The sequence below is a fragment of the Callithrix jacchus genome, chromosome 9 (assembly GCF_049354715.1).
Source record: "Callithrix jacchus isolate 240 chromosome 9, calJac240_pri, whole genome shotgun sequence".
Lineage (NCBI taxonomy): Eukaryota > Metazoa > Chordata > Mammalia > Primates > Cebidae > Callithrix > Callithrix jacchus.
The window spans coordinates 49,705,681-49,727,339 of NC_133510.1; the positions used below are offsets into that span (position 1 = coordinate 49,705,681).

Genomic DNA, 21,659 nt, shown 5'->3' on the forward strand with positions numbered 1-21,659 from the left:
GGAGTTTCTGGAATACGCCATAGTGAATGAGTCAGTCTGTGTTTTACATTGTTCCAAGGGAGCTGGCCACTCTTCCTCTAACCTACAGTTTTAGAAAGAATGCAACTTTTGTTGGCATACATTTAACATTAGCATATTAGATAGCTCTCTAATTTTTTTTAGAATAATCTTTTTATGCGTTACTAGATCTAACTCTCTCCAGAAAGTATTCATCAAAATGTGTTTTCAGAGAGCCAAATAAATATAAGCACTTATTTTATGAAATTAATTTTGATGAATATGTACTGAACTTCATGGGTACCTGGAATTTTACTACATAGTGAATTGATACATATAAGAATACACATAAGTATATAAAATTTTCATCATCCTTGGTGAACAAACACAGGAACAGAAAACCAAACACTGTGTGTTCTCACTCATAAGTGGGAGTTGAACAATGAGAACACTTGGACACAAGGAGGGTAACATCACACATCGGGGTCCATGCGGGGGGTTGGGGCAAGATGAGGGAGAGCATTAGGACAAATACTTAATGCAAGCGGGGCTTAAAACCTAAATGATGGGTTGATGGGTGCAGCAAACCACGATGGCACATGTATATCTATGTAACAAACCTGCACGTTCACCACATGTATCCCAGAACTTAAAGAAGAAAGGAAGGAAGGAAGGAAGGAAGGAAGGAAGGAAGGAAGGAAGGAAGGAAGGAAGGAAGGAAGGAAGGAAGGAAGGAAGGAAGGAGCAAAAAGAAAAAGAATAGGATATTCTTCAACTCCCAACTCCCATGGAAGGTGGAGCTGAATCCAGGAGGAAGTCTGAGGAAATAAAAATGTGTAAAAAGGGAAAAAAAAGAGTATTTCTGGAGATGGGTTCCAAAATGTTCATCAGATTCTCAAAAGGGCTGATAGTCCCCATCCCACTTTCCTCCTCTGCACCACCTGCCACTAAAATTAGAGAAGCACAACTCCGTAGCTATGTAGCTAAACCAAGGGGAAGCATTTGCAGAGCAAGAGATAAGGCTGCCATCTAAATTGTATTACTTCATGGGAATGGGAAGATCTTTTTTCATCCATCTCCACTCACCAACAAAGGGTAATTTCATTATCAATTATAAATTCTTAAAAATGCCGACATCCTTGAGACTAGCAAAATTTTTAAGATGTATCAGTTGTTTCCTAGAAAACAGATTTTGATTAAAAGGTGAGGAAGGACTGAAAGAGATCTCCATTTATTGAGCTCCTGAGACAGTGGAAGGAATATATACCAAGAGACATTTAAATGGAGGAAGAAGCTGGTTGTGTCCAAAATGTATTTAACCTACTCCATAAATTTGCCAAGTACATAGAAACAAAGCCTAGAAAGAAGCTAAAAACAAAACCAGCTGAAATTGAAGGTGCAGTAGAGCCTGGCGGTTCTGCCCAAGGGTTCTGCAGCTGGGTACCTGACTTCAAATCCCAGCTATATCATAAACCTTGGCTTTGCGAAGGTAGGCAAGTTATTAATTTATCTGTGCCTCAATTTCTTCAGCTGTAAAATGGGCATAATGGTAGCCCCACCTCACAGGGTTGTTGAGAGATGAAATAAGTTAATGAAACATGTAAAGAGTTTACTGTTTTGCCCGACACCAAGTGAACACTGCCGTTATTAGGAGGACTAGGGCCTTTTTCTCTGAGTGCATACAAAGATACAGGCGCTGGTCTGAAGCAGAGCTTTCATTTCCCCTGGCAGCTGAATGCACTGTGATGGGGATCCCCAGCGTGACCACGAATCTCTCCGGGTTTGGCTGTTTCATGCAGGAGCATGTGGCTGATCCTACTGCTTACGGTAAGGTTTTTCATCATTAACCCAACCTGGGGAGATGTGACCTCAAACCAAACAAGGCACAGGGTCTTTACAAAGCCTAACTCTAAAGCTATCCTGATAATAATGTTTTTATATTTCTTGTTTAATTAAAAGTTGATTTAGGCCGGGCATGATGGCTCATGGCTGTAATACCAGCACTTTGGGAGGCTGAGGTGGGTGGATCACTTGAGCTCAGGTGTTCAAGACCAGCTTGGCCAACATCGTTAAATCCCATCTCTACTGAAAATACAAAAAAAAAATTAGCTGAGTGTGGTGGCACACTCATGAAATCCAAGCTACTCAGGAAGCTGAGGCACAAGAATCGCTTGAACCTGGGAGGTGGATGTGGCAGTGACCTGAGATCGTGCCACTGTGTTCCAGCCTGGGTGACAGAGCCTCAGGCTGCCTCAAAAAAAAAAAAAAAGTAGATTTATAAATAGAATTATGTCCTTTGCAGCAACATGGATGCAGCTGGAGGTCATTATCTTAAGTGAATTAGTGCAGGAACAGATAACCAAATACTGCGTGTTCCCACGTGTAAGTGGACACAAAGATGGAAACAATAGACATCTGGGAACTGCTTGAGTGGGGTGGTGGGTTGAAAGACTACCTACCAGGCGCTATGTTAATCACCTGGGCAATGGGATCATTTGTACACCAAGCCTCGGCAATACGCAACGTACCCATATAGCAAATGTGCACGTGTACCCTCTCAACCTAAACTAAAAGTGGAGGAAAAAGGAGCTTTAAGTAGGTGGTCCCTAAATAACATAAGAATGCTGTTAATATTAATATATTACTGCAAAAAGAGTGCAAAACTTGGATAAGCTTTGTCCTTTACCTTTTTTTAACCCCTGAATTTTGATCCCTTCTACTGCCTAGAAGTGATATTACAGTAATTATGGTCTTAGAGTACATATATTGGTCATTAGATAGAGAGTACATATGTTATTATTATTGTTATTATTTTAAAGGCCCATCTCAAGTTAGCAAAGTTCACCTAAATTGTTTAAGTTGTTTAAGATGGCAAAATAATTTGCAAACTATTATCTGTCTGTTCATATGGCCTAGCAGTAAGAAGTTAGAATGAGATACATTCTCTGCCTATACCTTGCCAATTCCCTGGGTTTTTTTTTTTTGGAACATGCTCTCACTCTGTTGCCCAGGCTGGAGTGCAGTGGCCTGATACTGGCTAACTGCAGCCTCCACTTTTCTGGCTCAGGTGTTCCTCCTGCCTCAGCCTCCCGAGTAGCTGGGGCTACAGGCACACACCACCACGCCTGGCTAAATTTTGTATGTGGAGATAGATTTCTCCATGTTGCTCAGGTTGGTCTCAAACACCTGGGCTCAAGGAATCCACCCACGTCTGTCTGCCAAAGTGCTGGAATTACAGGTGTGAGCTACAGAGTCCTGGCTTTCCCTTAGTCTTTTACAGGTGTAGTGTTGCTCTTTCCTCAGGCTATAGGTGTGGTTTTCAGCCACAGCTGCACAGGGGGAACACTGGGGAGCCTAAAAGGCACAGATATCCATGTCCTGCCCTGGAAATTCTGGTTAGTGAGCAACCTCATGGAGGATCACTGATCCAGTGATCCCTAGACTGCCAAATTATTTTTCAGCAAGATCCACTTTGTTGGCTGTATGTCGGTGATAGTTATAAACCATTAGAAGGGAATTAGTGCCTTAGAAAAGAATAAAGTGGAGGTAATTGCTGAGTAAGGGGTAGATAATGCATAGGTCTTTGATGGAACCAAAGAGTAAATCATAAAAGGCAAACGTTTAAGATGAGTCCTACTTTTATTTGTGCTTTGGCTTTTGTGTTTTCAGGTATTTACATCGTTGACAGGCGGTTCCGTTCTCCAGATGATTCTTGCAATCAGCTGACTCAGTTTCTCTATGGATTTTGCAAACAGTCACGCCGCCAAAGGATTATCCAGAGGAACCGAACCGAGAGGCTCTCAGATCTTCTGGATTGGAGATACTTAGGCAGAGTAAGCAAGTTTTGATGAACACAGCAGACCACTTAAAAAAATCCACTGGATTATAAACATGTTGAGTCTAGTCCTAATCTTTAAAGTTAATCCAATATTATAATTGTTAAAATCTCAGTGTCTCCATGTACTTCTTAAAATTTAATGAATTTACAAAGTCCTACACCCAATACTTCAAGTTTAGTTTGAGTCTCTCTGTAATAGCAAGTTCATCCGGATCTAGCACTAATCTTACAGTTATTCCATTGTCAGTGCTTCACTTGATGTGTTACTGGTGTAAGAAAACATTTTGTGAAGTTGAGGAAAACATCAAAAGAAAAGTCCCTACGACATTTGTTTCTAGAAAAATAGTGTGGTCATATTTCTTAACTACAGTAGGGAGCAGGAATAATACAGTTTTTCAAAATGACAAGCACAGGAAGTACCTCCTCTCAATCGTGCGATATGTTTATAAACACCTGGGTGCTCACATAGCTCAGCAGTGGTGATTTCATAATAAACAGATTGACTTTGCCTTCACCTAATGGATCTGTCTGCATAGTGCTGAACACTCTTGGCCGAATGATAGATGCTGCCATTTGCTGAGTATCTGCACACACAAATGCCAGCGCTCATTACGACCTGGATGATTAAGTTTATTATCTCTATCTTACAATGAAAATAGATACACTAGGCTTTTAGAAGTGATATTTCTTACCTAAGGTCTGAAGCAGGATTTACACCTGATTTATCTGAATATTCAGGCACTATCTTTTTTCCATGCCACACTGCTTCTCTGTGAAATGAAACCAGTGTTTTCAATCACCTTAACGCTCAATTCAGAGCTCATTAATACCAGTATGGGCATTCTCCCCCAGCTTTTCATAGTATTTCTTTGCCTATGTGTTGAAAATAATAAAACTATAAACTGTAATTTCTTTCCTGAATCTCAAATGTAGAATGCATAGATTCTGTCACTTTAAAAAAATATGTATGTTTCAGAACTAGGAGAAAAAAGCCTTATTTAATAACTTGGTTATTGGGATATAAGGGTTTTTCTTTTAACCTGTGATTTCGCTTTCTGTCAATAGTATTACCAGCATGCCAGACACCTGACATTAAGCAGAGCTTTTCCAGATGAATTCCATGTGGAACTAACATCACCACCAACGGTAAATATTCAATGTATTGTTTGTTTTGAAAGCTATATTTCTTTTTGTAAGCTTAAATAATGCCTTTAAATTTGGAATAACTGTGCACACAAGCTATAATACTTTTCCATAATGTTGAATCAAAGCAAAGAAGAGAGAGAGGAACTCACAAATCAGACTATCTTAAAGCTCTCAATTCAGAGTCAGCCTTATATATAGGATGAGTAGACAGTTAATTCGTGTCATTAGAGAAGCATCTCTGAATTAAATATTTCTCTACCTCAATGCTTGAAATGGTTCCGATGGACATTTATGCTTTAGGGAGTTGTTCAGTAATAAACTGGACTGCTTTAATCGAAAGTGAATTTGCTATCCAAGGAAGTGTTTAAATACAGTATGATCACTTGGCAAGAGTGAAATAGAGTAAGCTCAGCACCCCAGGAAGAATTGAACTAGATGAGCATTTATGTTCCATCCGGCAATGCCCACCGAGGTGTCTTCTTCTAAAATCCAACTAGACATTTATGTTCATGAGACTGCCAAAGGCCACATTTGTCATCAGATTCACCTAGCAGGGTAGAAGATAGGAGGTGCCGCTTGAAGCAGGGTAGCATCAGGCATTTCTCTTTACTGGGATTGGTCCTCGTAGTAGTCTCCACAGTGGTCCAAGAGCTAAACATCTTTGGCCCCCTACACACTAGGTGACATCTTAGGTGCAAGAAGGTAAGACCCATACCATTGCAAATGAGATCACCTTAGCTTAGTAGCTCCATTCCCCCACAGAAGCCTCTATCTCATGTAAATCCCTGGAAAGCAGCTTCCATGCTCCCTGCCAGGAATATGCTCAATTACAAGAGTCATCACATTCAGAGATTCCCAAAAACTTTGGCTCCTCATCAAGTATTTATAGATTTTTCAGTTTAGATATAATTTCTCAATCAGGGGTCACTGTTGCCATAAATAATTATGCCTAATAACACGACTTATAGTCCACCTATATATCCAGTTTCCAGAGGAACAGGTCTAGAAAGTCAACCTGAGATAAAATTTTCCCATAAAGAAGGTGATAAGGATTTCATAAACCCTCAATCTATAAATTCTGTCTTTCCTGTTTATGATTCTAGCATTCAGAGTTGATTGCTTAGCTTATTTAGAGGTGGTCATTCCACTTAATGATAATTCAGCAATATTCATCCATTAATCTGCTTATCTACTTATTTATTCAGTTATTATATTGAATAAGCATTGAGCACCTACTTCAAGCTAGGTCCAAAGTGCAGAATTCAGTTCTTTTGTTGTATTGCTTACAGGTAAAGTATCTGAACCTTAAAATGACTGTACATGTGTGACATGATAGTAATGTATAAAATAGTTGAAATACAGAGTGACGAGCGCTGACACTTTTAAACATCTGTCTCCCCATTCAATCATATGCATGCCAATCATGGTTTTTCATCTGCTTTCTTAGTGGCATTGTTGTGCCTGATACATAATTGGTGCTCAGTATGTGTTTATCAAATAAGTTATCTCAGTATCTCAAGTAGAAGGGCAAATTAATTAAAGTCTAGTGGTATTTTATCATTAGCTGAAATAACAGCAACTGGTGGAATTGTTGGGCTATTGAAGTGGCCTGACTTCCAGCATGCCTTCTAGTGGTGGCTGTCCATGGCATTTCCAGGCCACGCACATATAGCAGCTTTGTTGAGCAAATTTGAAGGATGACATAGAGACTAACAGTATCAGCAATGTAAGATGGCAATTGAGATTAAAGCTTCTGGAGTCATCACAGACCTGGGTCAAATCTTTGCTCCACTATCTATTTGCTGTGTGAGGTTGGGCAAGCAACTTGACCTCTCTAACCCTCCATTTGCTTCTGTAATGGAAAAAACAAAGTTATCAGGGTGTTGTTAAAAGATGAGATGATATAACATGTATATAGCACCTGGCACATTTCAGTACTTAATACAAAATAGCTATATATTTAATGAATCCCTCTTGAGGTTGGTGGTATCAAAATCAAAATGAATCAAAGTTTAATAGCACCTGAACAGACTACAAAAGATAACTACTTAAAAAAAAATTGAATGTGCACGAACAGAATTTACATCATTGAAAACCAAGAAATTGTTATGATATTTATGTCCTATTTTTGTCTTTGGCAGACAGAAGGATTTAAATATCCCAGGCCTTCCTCAGTACCACCTTCTCCTTCAGGGTCTCAGGCCTCTAGTCCTCAGAGCAGTGATGTGGAAGATGAAGTGGAGGATGAGAGATACGATGAGGAAGAGGAGGCTGAAAGGGATCGGTTAAATATCAAGTCACCATTTTCACTGAGCCACGTTCCTCGTGGAAAGAAAAAGCTGCATGGTGAATACAAGAACTGAATTCTACATGTGCCGAACAGAGCTAATTTAGAAAAGCGAAGACTAATTATTTCAAATAACGAAAATGCCACAAATTTCATTTTCTCTTTCTAAGTATTACAATGGAATTTATTCTCTGCTCAAAAAGTGGAAGAAATTGAGTGAATGACAATTTCATAATTTAAAATAAGATCCAAGTTATTTTCCCCAACACTTGTTTCCCCCATAAAGTTAGGCATGAGGAGGAGCACTAATTAAAACCAGAAAATGGAAAAGTGTTTTTAAAATGTTGAATTTAAGTGGTAAGGATTTTTCTCTTACTCTGTTTAGTTTTAAATTATCACCATAATCCTTTGCTTAGTATTTATGCAACTTCTCTATCCCACCACACAAATCTCCCATTCCCCCCTGAAAACCCTGATCTTACCCATAAATGTGCACTGCCTACATATTTTAAATAGCTAGATTTTTACTAATTATTTTTATTTTTCACATGCATCAGAAACATGGTTTATATGTAGTTTTACAGAGACAAAATCCATGAGTGAATAGCTATCCTAAGTCCATACTTTGATGCATGTTAATGCACATTTATGTCACTTTTGAAATCTAGAATTGATCTTGTAATTAATGACAGATATTACCATGTGCATGGTACTGCCATCTTACTGTAACATTTTCCTATTGTTTAACTTTGTTTTTAAAAATTTGGTCAGTCTTCATAGATGATAAGTTGTTAAATCCAAGTAAATAAATACATTAATATTTAATAACTTTCATTGATAATGCCTTGTTTTGAAATTGTTTGACATTCAAATAGTATGTGAGAAGCAGCTGTCATGAATAATTCCTAGAGAAGCAATCTTTTAAAAAATAATTAGAAAAAAATAGACCATCTATTTAGTTGTAGTAAGAACAATGTCTCTAACATATTCTGTGATGTGCAGAGTCATAGTTGAATGATTACTAATTTAGCAGATTTATAGTTTAAGTGTAATTAAATCTAAATTAGTACCAAAACTAAAAACAAAAAACACATTATTGGATTGCTTTTTTTTCATAAGTAGTTATTCACTGTGAGTTCAATTTAACTCACAGTGACTTCCTTCATTGACGTATCAATTGGCCTCGTTCTGAAGGGGCTCTAAAAAATTTTAGTCTTCTTAGTGCTGGATTATTGATGGCAAAAATGGAATAGTGCACAAGGTGTCAGATGATTCAAGACCATTGGAAAACTAATCCAGCCCTTCTATTGCTCCGTTAGCTAGAAAAAAGTAGAAGACTGTTGGATACAAGCAGCAAATCAGACCAAAATGGAAGGTGGTTGGAAATTTACTTTATTTAGATGTACAGAAATAAGAGAAATAGTGCATCTAAAATCTACCCTATGACAAATGCTTTTTGGATACCAGTTAACCCAGCATCTCCAGAACAGTTTGAAATGCTCTGTACTGGAGAGTAGAAAAAATTTGAGATGGACTTATATTATAGGCTCGTTCGCTGAAGTATCAGAACGATCTTGTGATAAACGGGGAGTTCACTGTTACAATAACCATGAAAATGTATCCCTGGTAAAGTGGCATAACGTGTGTATTCAAATGATACTCTTGATTGGTAACCGGTTGCTTGACAGCTATTGAAAACATGGCTACATAGTAAAATACCTCGAGATGTAAGTGGTTTTTGTTCAATGAAAGAATAGTTCTATGATAAGAAGTGTGTACAAATGATAGTGCACATGGAATTTAGCTGACTTGCAAACACGTGGCTTTGACAGCGTGTGAAGGAGTCAACTTCTCTCCTGTACTCGTTCCCCTATTCAGACAGCTGCTGCTAGGTGACGCCATCCCTCCACTCTTTGTCATTTCTTTGTCCTTTTCCCCAAGGAAAAGAAACTATGATTGTTAGCAGATGGCTCTGTGTCTAGTACAGTGCCTTGTACATAATAGTTGCATAAATAAATGGTCTTATTGGGAGATATAGAGGTTCAAAAAACTGTTGCTTTTAAAGAATGTATGTATTCACAAGTTGAGGGACAGGAACTATAGAAAAGAAGTGTGTGGTGCCTGATCAGCTGACAGAAAGACCCGTTTTATGGATTGTACCACCTGCTATAGTTTGAATGTTTGTGTGCCCCCCAAATTCATCTATAGGTGCTTCTTGACTTATAATGGGGTTATGTTTAGATAAACCCATTCATATTTTCTTTATTTTGTTTTATTTTTGAGACAGATTATTGCTCTGTTGCCCAGGAGGGAGTGCAGTGGTGTGATCTCAACTCACTGCAACCTCAGCCTCCCAGGCTCAAGCAATTCTCATGCCTCAGCCTCCCGAGTAGCTGGGACCACAGGCATGTGCCACTATACCTGGCTAATTTTTATATTTTCTTTTCAGTAGAGACATGGTTTTGCCATATTGGCCAGGTTGGTCTTTAAACTTCTGGCCTCAAGTGATCTGCCCACCTCAGCCTCCCAACTGGGATTACAGGCATGAGCCAGCATGCCAGGCCAACCCACTGATACTTTTAATTTATGATGGGCCTATCAGAATATAAATCCATGGTAAGTCAAGGAGTGTACTTAATGTATATTGCTTTCATACCATCGTAAAGTTGAAAAATCATAAATCAAACCATCAAAAGTTGGCCCTGTCTGTATTGAAATCCTAATCTCCAGTGTGATGGTATCCACAAAAGAGGCAGAGCCTTCGGGAAGCGATTAGATCATGAGGGCAGAACTTTCATGAATAGGATTACTGCCCTTATAAAAGAGGCCCCAGAGAGCCGCCTTGCCCTTTCCACCATGTGAGGGCAGCAAGAAAGTGCCATCTATGGAGAATGGGCCTTCTGTCAGACACTGATTCTGTTGACATCTTGATCTTGGACTTCTCCGGTTCCAGAATTGTGTGAAATAAATGTCTGTTGTTTATAAGCCATCTAGTTTGTGGTATTTTGTTTCAGCAGCCTGAACTGATCAAGACACTACTGTTCCTTCCATGATAAGAGTTAGATTGCACAGACCTGGTTTTACATATACAGACAAGAGTATAAAATGTTATAGGTGTGTACTAATAGTTTTCCAGGGTACGAGGAAGACTCAGGAAGGGGACTGGTCAAGACATGGAATGAGCCCAAATATCTATGAGTAATATGGGCGATAAGAGGACCCATTTCACACAGTGGTTGTGAGGACCAAATCAAATTAAAAATGAGCTCGTTCTAAAGACATTTGCAGTCCAGTACGAAGGGACTGAACAGAATGAAGTTACATTCCCAGCTTCCCTTTCTTTTGATGTCATTCAAGGTTGATAAGATACACATTTTTATTTATCGTAACCAGGTAAAGAAGAAATGCAAGCCAGGGCCCTTTTGCCTTCTTCTCTCCTCTCTTAGGAACGCAACGATGGTATTGGGGGAGAGAAGGCAACTTCCAAAAAACAAAGAATAATCAAGACCCCACAATGGAGGCCAGATAGCCGAGGTAGGCTATAGAGACCAAAAAGGGAAGAAAAAGGGAAGGGCAATGGGAACTGTGCAGAAAGTGGCTGAAAGCCCTACCTGGAGATTAGGGTATTTTAATCCGTATATCTGTGTTGAAGGCAGAAATTCTCAATTTTAAAACACAAGCCATACAATGTGAAAGTTTTCTGATCTATGATCACTTCTTCGTTTTTGTTTGTTTGTTTGTTTTCTGAGACAGAGTCTTGCTCTGTCACCCTGGCTGGAGTGCAGTGGAGGGCACTGGCATGATCTCAGCTCACTACAACCTCCATCTCCTGGATTCAAATGATTCTTCTGCCTCAGCCTCCTGAGTAGCTGGGACTACAGGCAGGCACCACCATGCCCAGCTAATTTTTGTATTTTTAGTAGAGACGGGGTTTCACGATATTGGCTACGCTGGTCTTGAACTCCTGACCTTGTGATCCTCCTGCCTCGGCCTCCCAAAGTGCTGGGATTATAGGCATGAGCCACCATGCCTGACCCATTTCAGTTTTTTAAAAAGCTAGTAATAAACAGTATGCAGACACCATAGAGAGTTGGAAAGTTACAGAAAATTGGGAAGAGGGACCTTTGTAATTAATTAGCATATTTGTACATTTGAACATTCGAGGAATTTGAGTACTTAGCATATGTGAAGCTGTATTTTAACAGTTACTTGCCATTGAGACAGCTTTTAAAACAATGATTAGTATGAAATTTTTGAGATTGTTCTGGTTAGTTGTGGGAAGAATTATTTCATAAGATAGATGTTAAAAGTGTTCTTCGAATACACATACTATTTGAATAGTCAATATGTAAAAGTTTGTGTCTAATAAGTAAATAATTTTTAATATCTCACGCCTCCTAACAGTGAAGTGGTTAGGACTCTGTATAAACAAAAACAATGCTTTTGGGAAAAAATTTCAATAAATTGGATGTAAGCACTGCCTAGTAAATCTACTTTCAAATCAAACCATAATTAATGACAGGTGCCTATTATAATGCCACACAGATTTTTTTAATGCTCACAAGTTATTTTTTGACAGAGATCAACATTACATTAACTTGAATTTAGTTCCATTATTATGAAACAAGATACAGATAAATCCTATAAGCAGAGTTCTGACTACTTAACATAGTGAAATTGCAATTCCACATTACAGAGATATTCATATACAGACATTCTTGGGCTATTAAATAATGGCTACGTACTGATGACAATAAAAATTAACAATACTTTCCACTTATGACATTTGTCAATAACAACTCTGAATTAGGTAAAAAATAATTAACATGATGGTCATATTGTAATATTAAATAAATACATTATTATGTTTGCCACAGGAGTATGTATGTGTGTGTGTATATTCGGATGGTACTGAACTCAAGTTGGCTTTTAAAAAGGAGGATATCAGGCATATTACTGTGCACTTATGTTATCAGAGTGATTTATGTAATGCTATGTCAAATAAAATCTAGAGTCTAGTCAATTAGAGTAAGCAGAGTACATGAATCTGCTGAGTCTGTTTGGCCATGGAAAATGAGTTACTTCTAACAAAACAGGCTTGTTCCCTCTTCCAATATGTAAACAACAGAGTGTGTCTCTATTGCTTATTTCCCAGTAACTTTTGGATACATGTTTCTAAACTGAATGCAAGGTAGTTCCCAAAGAGCACAAGGGGAGCTCCGAGCTCTGGATCTTTGGCAAACCTGCTACCTCAATGACTGTCTCCTCCCAGCAACCACACTGAAACGTTCCTATCACAGGGCTTCTCCCCAGCCATCCAATTTATCTTCTTAACTGACCACTCCTGAATGAGCTCTAGAGAGTCATACTCTTCTATTTCCCATCCTGCCAAGCTTCTTACCTTAATCCCACCTCCTTGGGATGGGTTAAAAGGAAAACAGAGAGGGAGAATTTCTGCTGAGTGAAAACAAAATGCAAGTGGGTAACAAAATTTAAAAAAAGAAACTAAGATTAAGATAGTTACTGGCTGTAATTAAAAGGAAAGAACACTTTAGTCTTCAGCCTTATAATTATAAATATTCTAAGAAACTCAGGAGTAAGACACAAGGTAATCTCAACATTTTTGGTGATCTAAATAGGACCTGAAGCAATGAAAGAAGGTGATGTTCTCAGTTACGCATCCTATATATTTTTTTGTTTCCAAAAGAATAAAACTATCTGTGGGTATTCTTAAGATTACAAATGGAATAAAAGAGTCCAAAGGTTTTATTTGTATGTTCATGTTTTCAAAGAGACTAGAACTATAATTAAATATAATCTAGTATATTTTCACCAGTTTAGCAGACTATCTTCCAGGAACCTGGGTTGATCAAAGTTTTTTTCTTCACCTGTAAGAAAAAACAATTATTTAAAATAAATATACACTCTGCATATAAATGAGGAAAATTAAAAGAGGAAAAGGTAAGACAAAGAAAATCTCAGTAAATAAACATTTAGCCTTCTAAATTATGCTAACTCGTGAACTCTGCTACTGAGAATTTAAACAACATGGGTTTTGATTTGTTCAGCTTAAAATCTTTCCTTCTCAGCTTGGGACACATTGGGGGTTTCATACTTTATATCTGAATCTCTGTAATGAATGAAACTATAATATGGGATGTCTGGTAAAAATCTGAAAGAGCCATGTGTCTTGCTCTCACAAGTTGACTTCTGTCTAAAATACCTGCCGTGAAAATAATTCACTTGCACCAAAGGATTGTCTCTTTATATTTCCTGTTAAAATGGATCTTACTCGGGAAAGATGACACAGGAACACGTTTGCAAATGTTCTTTTGTTAGGGGAGCTAGAGTTCTGGGGGGGAAATGAGAAAGAAGAAGCACGCCTGGGTGGGATGGCGAAACTTTAGAGCTTGAGGTGGGGATACTTAAAGAGTCGGACAGTAGCAGGTTCCTGGGCTCTAAAAATAGGATAGAATGACTAAAAGTTACTATAAGGTAGGGAGGAGGAGTGGCTAGGGCAAAGTGCATGTACTAATTTCTTCTAAGATCACCTCTAGATAAAACCACATTCTTTCTGTTAGTTGCAATATAATTTGAATATCTGAGTTACATCCTAACCTGTATTTCTAGCACACTTTAAACCATTGCAGAGAATGGGCTTCTCTTTAAAGGGAAGGAAGAGAACAAAACAAAACCAAACCAGAACACCGTCCCTGTATAAATTCCACTGAAACCAAAATTCACTACATAAAATAAGAGCCTTCTAAATATCAAGGGAGTATAGAATAAAAATACTGAAGTGATTAATACTAGTGATTAATTTATCATTTGGGAATTAAACATTTTTCTATCGATTTAGACTGATAAAATTAGTCATTTCATCTTCAGAGACCATACACTTAGAAAACTTCAGTAATTAAAAAAACACACATTTATTTTCCAAATAAGAGATGGGAACCTAAAATCACATCCTTTCCTCAAATTACTTATGAAGATACCTCTCCTTTTTAAAATTAGCTCTCTCTTGCCCATTACAGGTCACTTTCCTTTCTGGCTTTGCACATCTTCCCAACAATCAAATCTAAAATATCACTATCAACCAATCTCCATCAGAGCTCTATTTTTACTGACTTCAAAAATCTCTGGGTTCCACATCTAGGGTTTTAAAAAGATCACCTTGGATACATTATCCTCTACCCATTATTCAACTATTTCACACCTTTTCATTGCTAGAGTTTTGAGAGTCATGCCAGCTCTCCAGAGCCTTGGACCCTGCTTTCTCTTAACTTTGCAGTTTACTTTCTTGTACCAAATTCTGTCTAAACAAGATTTCAGATACAGAACAGCAGAAGTAAGTTGTGTCACTGGACAGGAGGTTGGGGGGATGTCCTGTGATGCACTGTTTAAAGTCCCCTGAGCTGTATATTCTTACTAACCATTCTACTACAGTTAACCATTCTGATAGCTTCCATCCTTGGAAAGTTTCAAGAGGGGAGTAATCAGTAGCATCAACTACCGAATAAATTCTGGAATACTCTGTTATTTTGATTTTCCTCTTATCTTTCTGCTTGCTCCTTTTAATGTCCCTTCACGGATACTATTTTCCCCTATTTCCTTGATTTTTTGGTGTTTTATTATCTTCCATTTTCCTATTACATCTAAGCCCTAGAAGGTATCTCCATTCTCAAGATTCCAGGCTTTATTAACTGCCTCTGAAGTTCCTGTTGTTTTCAAACCCAACCAATCATCGGAATAATGTGGAAGAACTTCTTAAGGACAGAGATTCTTTGGCCTCACTCAAACAGTACAGAATTAGAATCTCTGGGCCTAAGGCCAAGAAATCTCTACTTTTTTTTTTTCAGTGATCTCTCCAGGTAATTGCGATGTCACCAGTCCACAGATGGATAGTGGAGAACTCTGACCCACATAACTTTATTGACTAGAAGGTCCCTGTCACTTTGAATTGAATTCTTCTCCATATTCACAAAAATTTCCACTCCTTATTATCATCATCATCACCATTTTAAACTCTCAAACACAACACTTTAAAAATGTGCTTGACTCTGGGTTCTCTCTTACATCTTTAGTGAACAGCTATCCCACTTATCTATTCTTCTTTCTGGTATACCTCAGGGTTGAGACTCCCATCCATTCCCACTGACTAACTGGGCCTCATCACTTCACTCCTGTATTATTTCCTGAGTTTCTTATTGGTTCTCCACTCTAGCCTTTCCTCTTTGATCCAATTCATATGAGGGGTAGCGTGGAATAATTGAGAGAGCTATAGAATCACACAGATCTGAGCTAAAATCTTGATATCACTTCTTACTATCTACGTGGTCTTAAAAAAGTAAGGCCGTCTCTTGAAAGCTCAGTTTTCTGAGCTATAAAGATTAGCAGTAATATCTGACACATAGTGTCTCATATTATAGCTGTTGCTATTGCTTTTATTGTTACACTATGTATCATAACCAGACTCATATTCCTTCACCTTGTCATCTCTTGGCTGAAAATTAATAGGTCATCTTATTCATTCTCAAAGACCAAGTTGCTCCTGCTTTCATCCCAGTTCTGTTATGCACCTCTTATGTGATGGTGAGCAAGTTATTTAATCTTTCTGAGCCTCTATGTTCTCATCTGTAAAATGTGGATGACTGCCTACCTCCTAGGGTTAGTGTGAGGATTAAGAGTGCATATCCAATATCTGTAAAGCATTGTCTTCTCTTCATGCCTTAGCCCGGGCCTTGCTCTGAGTTCAAAAGACTTTTTTATCCCACTCTCTTCCACTTGCCTTTCACAGGTATTTTTTTTTTTTTTTTTTTTTTTTTTTTTGACAACAAAGCCAAAGTTTGAAGCCAGAAAGTGCCTTCTGCTCTCTTCCCTTCTCCCACATGGGCTGTCCAATATGAGGCACAGAGCACATGTTTTCTCCAATAGCACAGATGTTATGGAACTAGGCCAGCAGCATGTGCTTCGACCACCAGAGCACTAACTACGTGTTTGTTTGTTTGTTTCTTTTTGAGATGGAGTCTCGCTCTGTCACCCAGGCTGTAGTGCAGCAGCTGTAGTGCAGTGGCATGATCTTGGCTCACTGCAACCTCCGCCTCCTGGGCTCAAACGATTCTCCTGCCTCAGCTTCCATAGTAGCTGGGACTAATGTTTTTTACATATTTTAAAATGTAAATTATGTCACAAATACAGCATCATTACAATTTTTGAAAGAGAAAACTTTTGGTCTATTTGTTACAGTCAATGACTTAGTAATAGTAATAAGAATGATATAACTTGTTTCATTGGGTTCTTGTAGAGACCTTGCACATGAGTACCATTATTTCATTATTTAATGGATAATGATACTAAGGCTCAGGTTCACCCAGCTAACAAGCAGCAGAGCCAGAATTTAAGCCCAAGTCTGTTAGACTCCCAAGACATGGTTGATCCATTACCAAGATGCCACAATTCAACCAGCAGTTTTAATACTATATGGACATAGTACTTCTATTTGAAAATTAGATCTAATCCTGGTGTAGAAAAAGCTATATGGGATAGCGAAAATTATACAGGCTTAGAATCAGAACTGGCCCATGCTGTTTCTAAGAAAAAAAAAATTGTTGATTTCATTTGGTTTAACTTCGAATAAGGAGCAATTGGATTTGTGATTATTTAATCTTTTTGGCCTCAGTTTGTTCAACTGTTAGATAATGAAGCTGGACTTTGAGCTTTTTCAGTTTTAAGAGTTCTAAAAATAAATAAATAAAAGTTACCATAGGCTAAGAATGCCAAAATTCATATAAAATTCCCCAGTCTTGCAAGGAAATGTTTTTATATTCTTGGGACTCACTTCAGTGAGAAATATACTGATCTTTACAGAATAAACATCTCTGTGAATTTCTGGGCAAGGGGCATTGCACTCAACATAGAACCCCGAAAGTAAGCCAATTGTGTCAGTGCAGGTGAAAGAGGTCACTATGCTAGTACCTTCCGGTGATTTCTGCCGGGATACCAGTAAGATGGCTGCTGCCTCTGGAATAGTTAGTAGTTGGGGATTTGGGCTTCGTCTTTCTGGAGGAACAAGAATGTATACAGATTCTGTTAGCATTTATACATTCATGTAGGTAGGTCTTATTCTAACATGCTACAACACTAGAAAAACCTCTATGAAATCGATTTTGACCTCTCAAGAAAGGGCTCCTTATGCAGAAGACTAATTTTGTATAAATGGAAACATTTCACACTCGCTTTAGAAATGACTTACAATTGGTATGTCAAGTTTACCAACAGGGTATGGAAGATAATTTTAAAATATCGAAGAGAATTTTAGATAATAATATACCTTTTCGGCCAAATATAAGGTAATTCTTTGACTGAAGGAGTATCTGCTAAGAATTCAAAGTTATTTCAAATCTAAGTTGAAAAAAGACAAATTGTTTTGATTCGATTCACCATAAAACATAATTTCTAATTTTGGGCAACTGAAGTTGAAAAACAAATCTTAAAATAAACAAGCACAATTACACAGCAGGTTTGAGGAGCCTACACAAAAATTTAAGCTCCTACTATGTGTTCAACAATGTTTGGTATTTTTCAAAGTATACTTTTTAATTTTGGCATTTCAATCTTTACAATTTTATCGAATTGTACTATTAATTTTTAATACAATACGATGGAAAGGTTTATCATGAAAGAGAACAGTCCCTGGTCCCATCCTTAACTGCCTGCATGTTACTCTTTTGATTTTGAGCCTTTGATAGTTCTTTCTAGAAAAACAGAAGCATACATTCGAAGTTCCTAGGTAAGTTCCCATTTTGTTAATAAGAGTTTAAGAGGAGGCTGAGTATAAAGTTCCTGCATAAACGCGCCGATACATTTCTAGCAGCATTTGCATAGTTCTTCCTCTCTCTCCTTACCCCGCTGAGCTGAACCTCAGGCCCTAACTCCCTGGGGACCTTTGCACACCCTGGCTGCCAGAGTGCTGGCTCAGCAGCCTCAAGCGGGTAAAGCAAGCGGAGCCGCAGCGCCAGCCTGAGCCGCCCTTGCCACTGTTGGCGCGGGGCTGGATGCGCGAGCTCCGGGCTCCCGCGCTCGGGGTCTCGCTGCTGCCGCCCACGTGGGCTGCGCTCGGGCCGACTGCAGTTCAGGGAGACTCAGAGCCGCGTCTTTCAGGTGGGGAGATACTTTCTTTTGGCGCCAGCGCAGAGCAAGCCCTTCCCGCCCCATCCTGTTCCCAAAGCGCAGGACTAGCGAACTTGCACCCCTGGTCACTCACCCGGCAGTGGTCGGTCGGAGAGGTCCTTCCTCCGGCTCTGGTCGGAGATGAAGCGCCGACCCTCTGCAAAGGCGAGACCCAGGGTTCAACGACTGCCCTGCCCGGGACAACCCGGGCTTACACCACAGCTCCTCCCCGCACCGTGCAGTCCCCGGGCGTGGGGAGGGGGCAGGTTGCTCCAGGTTAGGGTGGCGCGGGCTGTCGAGTTTCCAGCGCTCCCAGCGCAACCTCCGGCGGAGCCAGGCGCCCTGGAGACCAGGAGAAAGCCCCGCGCCTGGCCAGACGCCGCAAGGGCGCTTTGGAGCCGAGGTCGGGTTCACCGCCGGTGCGGTTGTTTCCCAGGCAACCCGAGTCCCCATTTGGACCAAGACAAGCAACCCTCCATTTAAGGATGGAGGATTTCTAATAAGCATGGAGGATTTCTAATAAGAATGGAGGATTTCTAATAAGGATAGAGGATTTCTAATATTCAGGGACTCTTCCCTTCTCCCACCCCTCCTTCACCTACTGGTCTCTTTAATGGCCTCTATGATTTAAGGGAATAAACTCAGTATTTTTCTCTCTTCATAACTCTCCATCTATCTGTTCGTGGATTCATGCACTTCTAAGGGTATTCCGTTGTTATAGGGAAAGCAAAATATTTGGAACTTACGTGCCCCTTTCAGATACAGCATAGCTTGAGGAGTCCAGTTCCTTCTCTCCAGCTGTCTCTGTAACCCGGGAGAAGGGAAGAGCAGTTAATTAAACGTTGCAGCTCAGTCCTCTACTACAGCAAAATAAAGACAAAACAGGAGACAATAAAATAAGAAGGAAGAAAGAGCAGAGTGGACACACAGTGCGCATTTTTAATTAATTAATTAATTCTATCTGATTACCTGCGGAGTGCCACTGGAGTTTCCCAGGAAAAAAACCACCAGGAAAAGAGCCAAGGTTGTTGCTGCTAGACTGGTGAGTCCCTGTATAAAGTGATCAACCAGAAAGGGTCATTTCTGTGCCAGTAGGATCTTCTGCTCCCTTCCTGGACCTCCTGGACAATTACGAACTCTTTACTTCTCGAAATATTGTTTTAGTACTCAGTTTCTGGAGGTGTTTCCCTTCTATCTTCTAGTTAATTGGAAAAAAAATCTAGAAATATGTTATTTTTACTACTTCACCCAAATGAAGAAGTAAATACCTGCATTTTTTTCTTAGTAAAATAAATGATTCTGTTATTCTAAAGGCATATCATTCAGATATCCTTAACATGTTTATTAAACATGAAATAGAAAAAATGCTATAAAGTGTTTCAAAAAATAGCTAAGAAGTCTCAAGTTAATAAAGCCTTTACTTACCTTCATGTTCTGCTTCTTTTCAGAACCTTGAAACAACTGTGACTTTCCCTGTGAGTTTTCTACTCTTGCCCTGAAATTGGAGCTTTTAAAATCTTGGTGTTAAGGACCTCTCTCCATCTGGAATAGAGTTTGGGAGTACACAGGGACATCTTGTCAGTCTTCAAGCAAGATCGAGAATCTGATGACTCCTCCAGGGAGTTTCATTGCAGGAAGTTGAGGGATGATTGATGGGCGGAAATTATTTGTTTGGATATGGATTGCATCATCCAGAAGACATTCAGAATGTGTCAGCATCACTGCTCTTGCTTTTCCTACTAGCTACACAAAGCACTGTTATTATTATTATTATTAATGAAAACAATCAATAGTCCAAGGCAGAATCAAAAGTAAATGAATAAGTAAGAAAACTTGTCTTGGGTAAGTAGCTATCAGTCTATCACTGATGTCTAAAGATGTATGAAAAGGTTTGGGAATCTCAATGGAATTTGATGTCAGTCATTCATTTAATTATTCATTCATTCCGTTGTTTAGCAAACATTTATTGAGTGCCTACTGTGAGACACACAATCCTTTTATTTCAAGGGACACAGCCATGCACTGAAAAGACATGGTCTTTGCATTGATCAAAGTTATCTACTAGTCAAGGTACACACTAAATTGAAGAATAGATAAAATAAGACACAGTAGTTACCCCTTAATCATAGGTGTGTGTGGGGGGGACATGTTTCAAGACCCACAGTCGATGCCTGAAGCCATTGGTATGTATATGCCTTATATACACTGTATTTATTCCATCCATTCACCAAGACGGTTACTAGTGGATTAATGGGAGAGTGGTCTTTACATATGAACATGCTAGACAAAAAGATGTTTCATGTTTTGGTTAGGCTGGAGCCAAACAGTGAGAGATTTCAACACCCTACTCAGATTTAACACTCACAATTTAAAACTTATGAATTCTGAAATTTCCCGTTTAATATTTTCAGACTGTAGTTGAGCATGGGTAACTGAAACCATGGAAAGTGAAACTGCAGATAACCAGTCTGCTGTAACTGCAGAATGTTTTAATTTTTTTTTTTTTTTTTTGAGAGGGAGTCTCACTCTGTCACCCAAGCTGGACTGCAGTAGTGCCGTCTCGGCTCACTACAACCTCCACCTCCCGGGTTCAAGCAATTCTCCTGCCTCAGCCTCCCAAGTAGCTGGGATTACAGGCATGCACCACCATGCCCGGCTAATGTTTGTATATTTAGTAGAGATGGGATTTCTCCATATTGGTCAGGATGGTCTCAAACTCCTGACCTCATGATCCGTCTGTCTCTGCCTCCCAAAGTGCTGGGATTACAGTCGTGAGACACCGAGCCCTGCCTTTAAATTGTTAAGTAAAAGTAAGCAAGGTGATGGGATAGGATAAGCAGTGGGCTACTTCAGGGAAGGTTAAAAACAGAGGGTAGTCTTGAAGGATAAGGTGAAGTAATGGGAAAAACTGGGGCAGTAATTAGTATTCCAGGCATTCTCAATAAAAGAAAGAAAAGCAAAATTTATGGACAGCAAAGAGCATGGCTTGTTTGGGGAACAGGAAAGAGGCCAATGGAGAAAGAGTTGTGTGGGTGACAGGGGAGAGGCTTTGAAATGAGATTGGAGAGAGAAACGGGCCAGTTGATATGGGAATATGATTATAGAAAAGATGATGATGGTTTATACTGGGATGGTACACACAGGGAAAGAAGAGCTGTAAATGAGTTGGATACATGTTGTGGAGGTAGAAGATATAGAACTTGTATATAAAAGGGATAT

General features: G+C 39.1%; 2 protein-coding genes across 4 annotated transcripts in view; one reads left to right on the forward strand and one right to left on the reverse strand.

The window, feature by feature from the left end:
• GYS2 (glycogen synthase 2) overlaps positions 1–10,257 on the forward strand; it is a 62,405-nt gene extending 52,148 nt beyond the window's left edge. For both annotated transcript variants that reach the window (XM_035256108.3, XM_078336083.1), the window contains 4 exons: positions 1,729–1,824; positions 3,667–3,830; positions 4,901–4,981; positions 7,123–10,257. In XM_035256108.3, coding sequence (XP_035111999.1) covers positions 1,729–1,824; positions 3,667–3,830; positions 4,901–4,981; positions 7,123–7,344 — 563 coding nt within the window. In that variant the 3' untranslated portion in view covers positions 7,345–10,257. The remainder of the gene's footprint in view (positions 1–1,728; positions 1,825–3,666; positions 3,831–4,900; positions 4,982–7,122) is intronic.
• Positions 10,258–11,800: 1,543 nt separating this feature from the next.
• SPX (spexin hormone) lies at positions 11,801–20,048 on the reverse strand. Of its 2 annotated transcripts, XM_035256111.3 has the most exons (6): positions 19,866–20,048; positions 19,410–19,490; positions 19,187–19,244; positions 18,535–18,597; positions 17,247–17,330; positions 11,801–13,156 (listed from the first exon to the last, which is right to left on the reverse strand). In XM_035256111.3, exons 1-6 carry the CDS (start codon positions 19,869–19,871, stop codon positions 13,098–13,100), a joined length of 351 nt encoding a protein of 116 aa, XP_035112002.1. In that variant the 5' UTR covers positions 19,872–20,048; the 3' UTR covers positions 11,801–13,097. The 2 variants fall into 2 exon arrangements, with proteins under 2 accessions (XP_035112002.1, XP_035112001.2); XM_035256110.3 differs by lacking the exons at positions 17,247–17,330; positions 19,187–19,244; positions 19,410–19,490; positions 19,866–20,048 and having other exon boundaries at positions 13,017–13,156; positions 18,535–19,040.
• Positions 20,049–21,659: the final 1,611 nt, after the last annotated feature.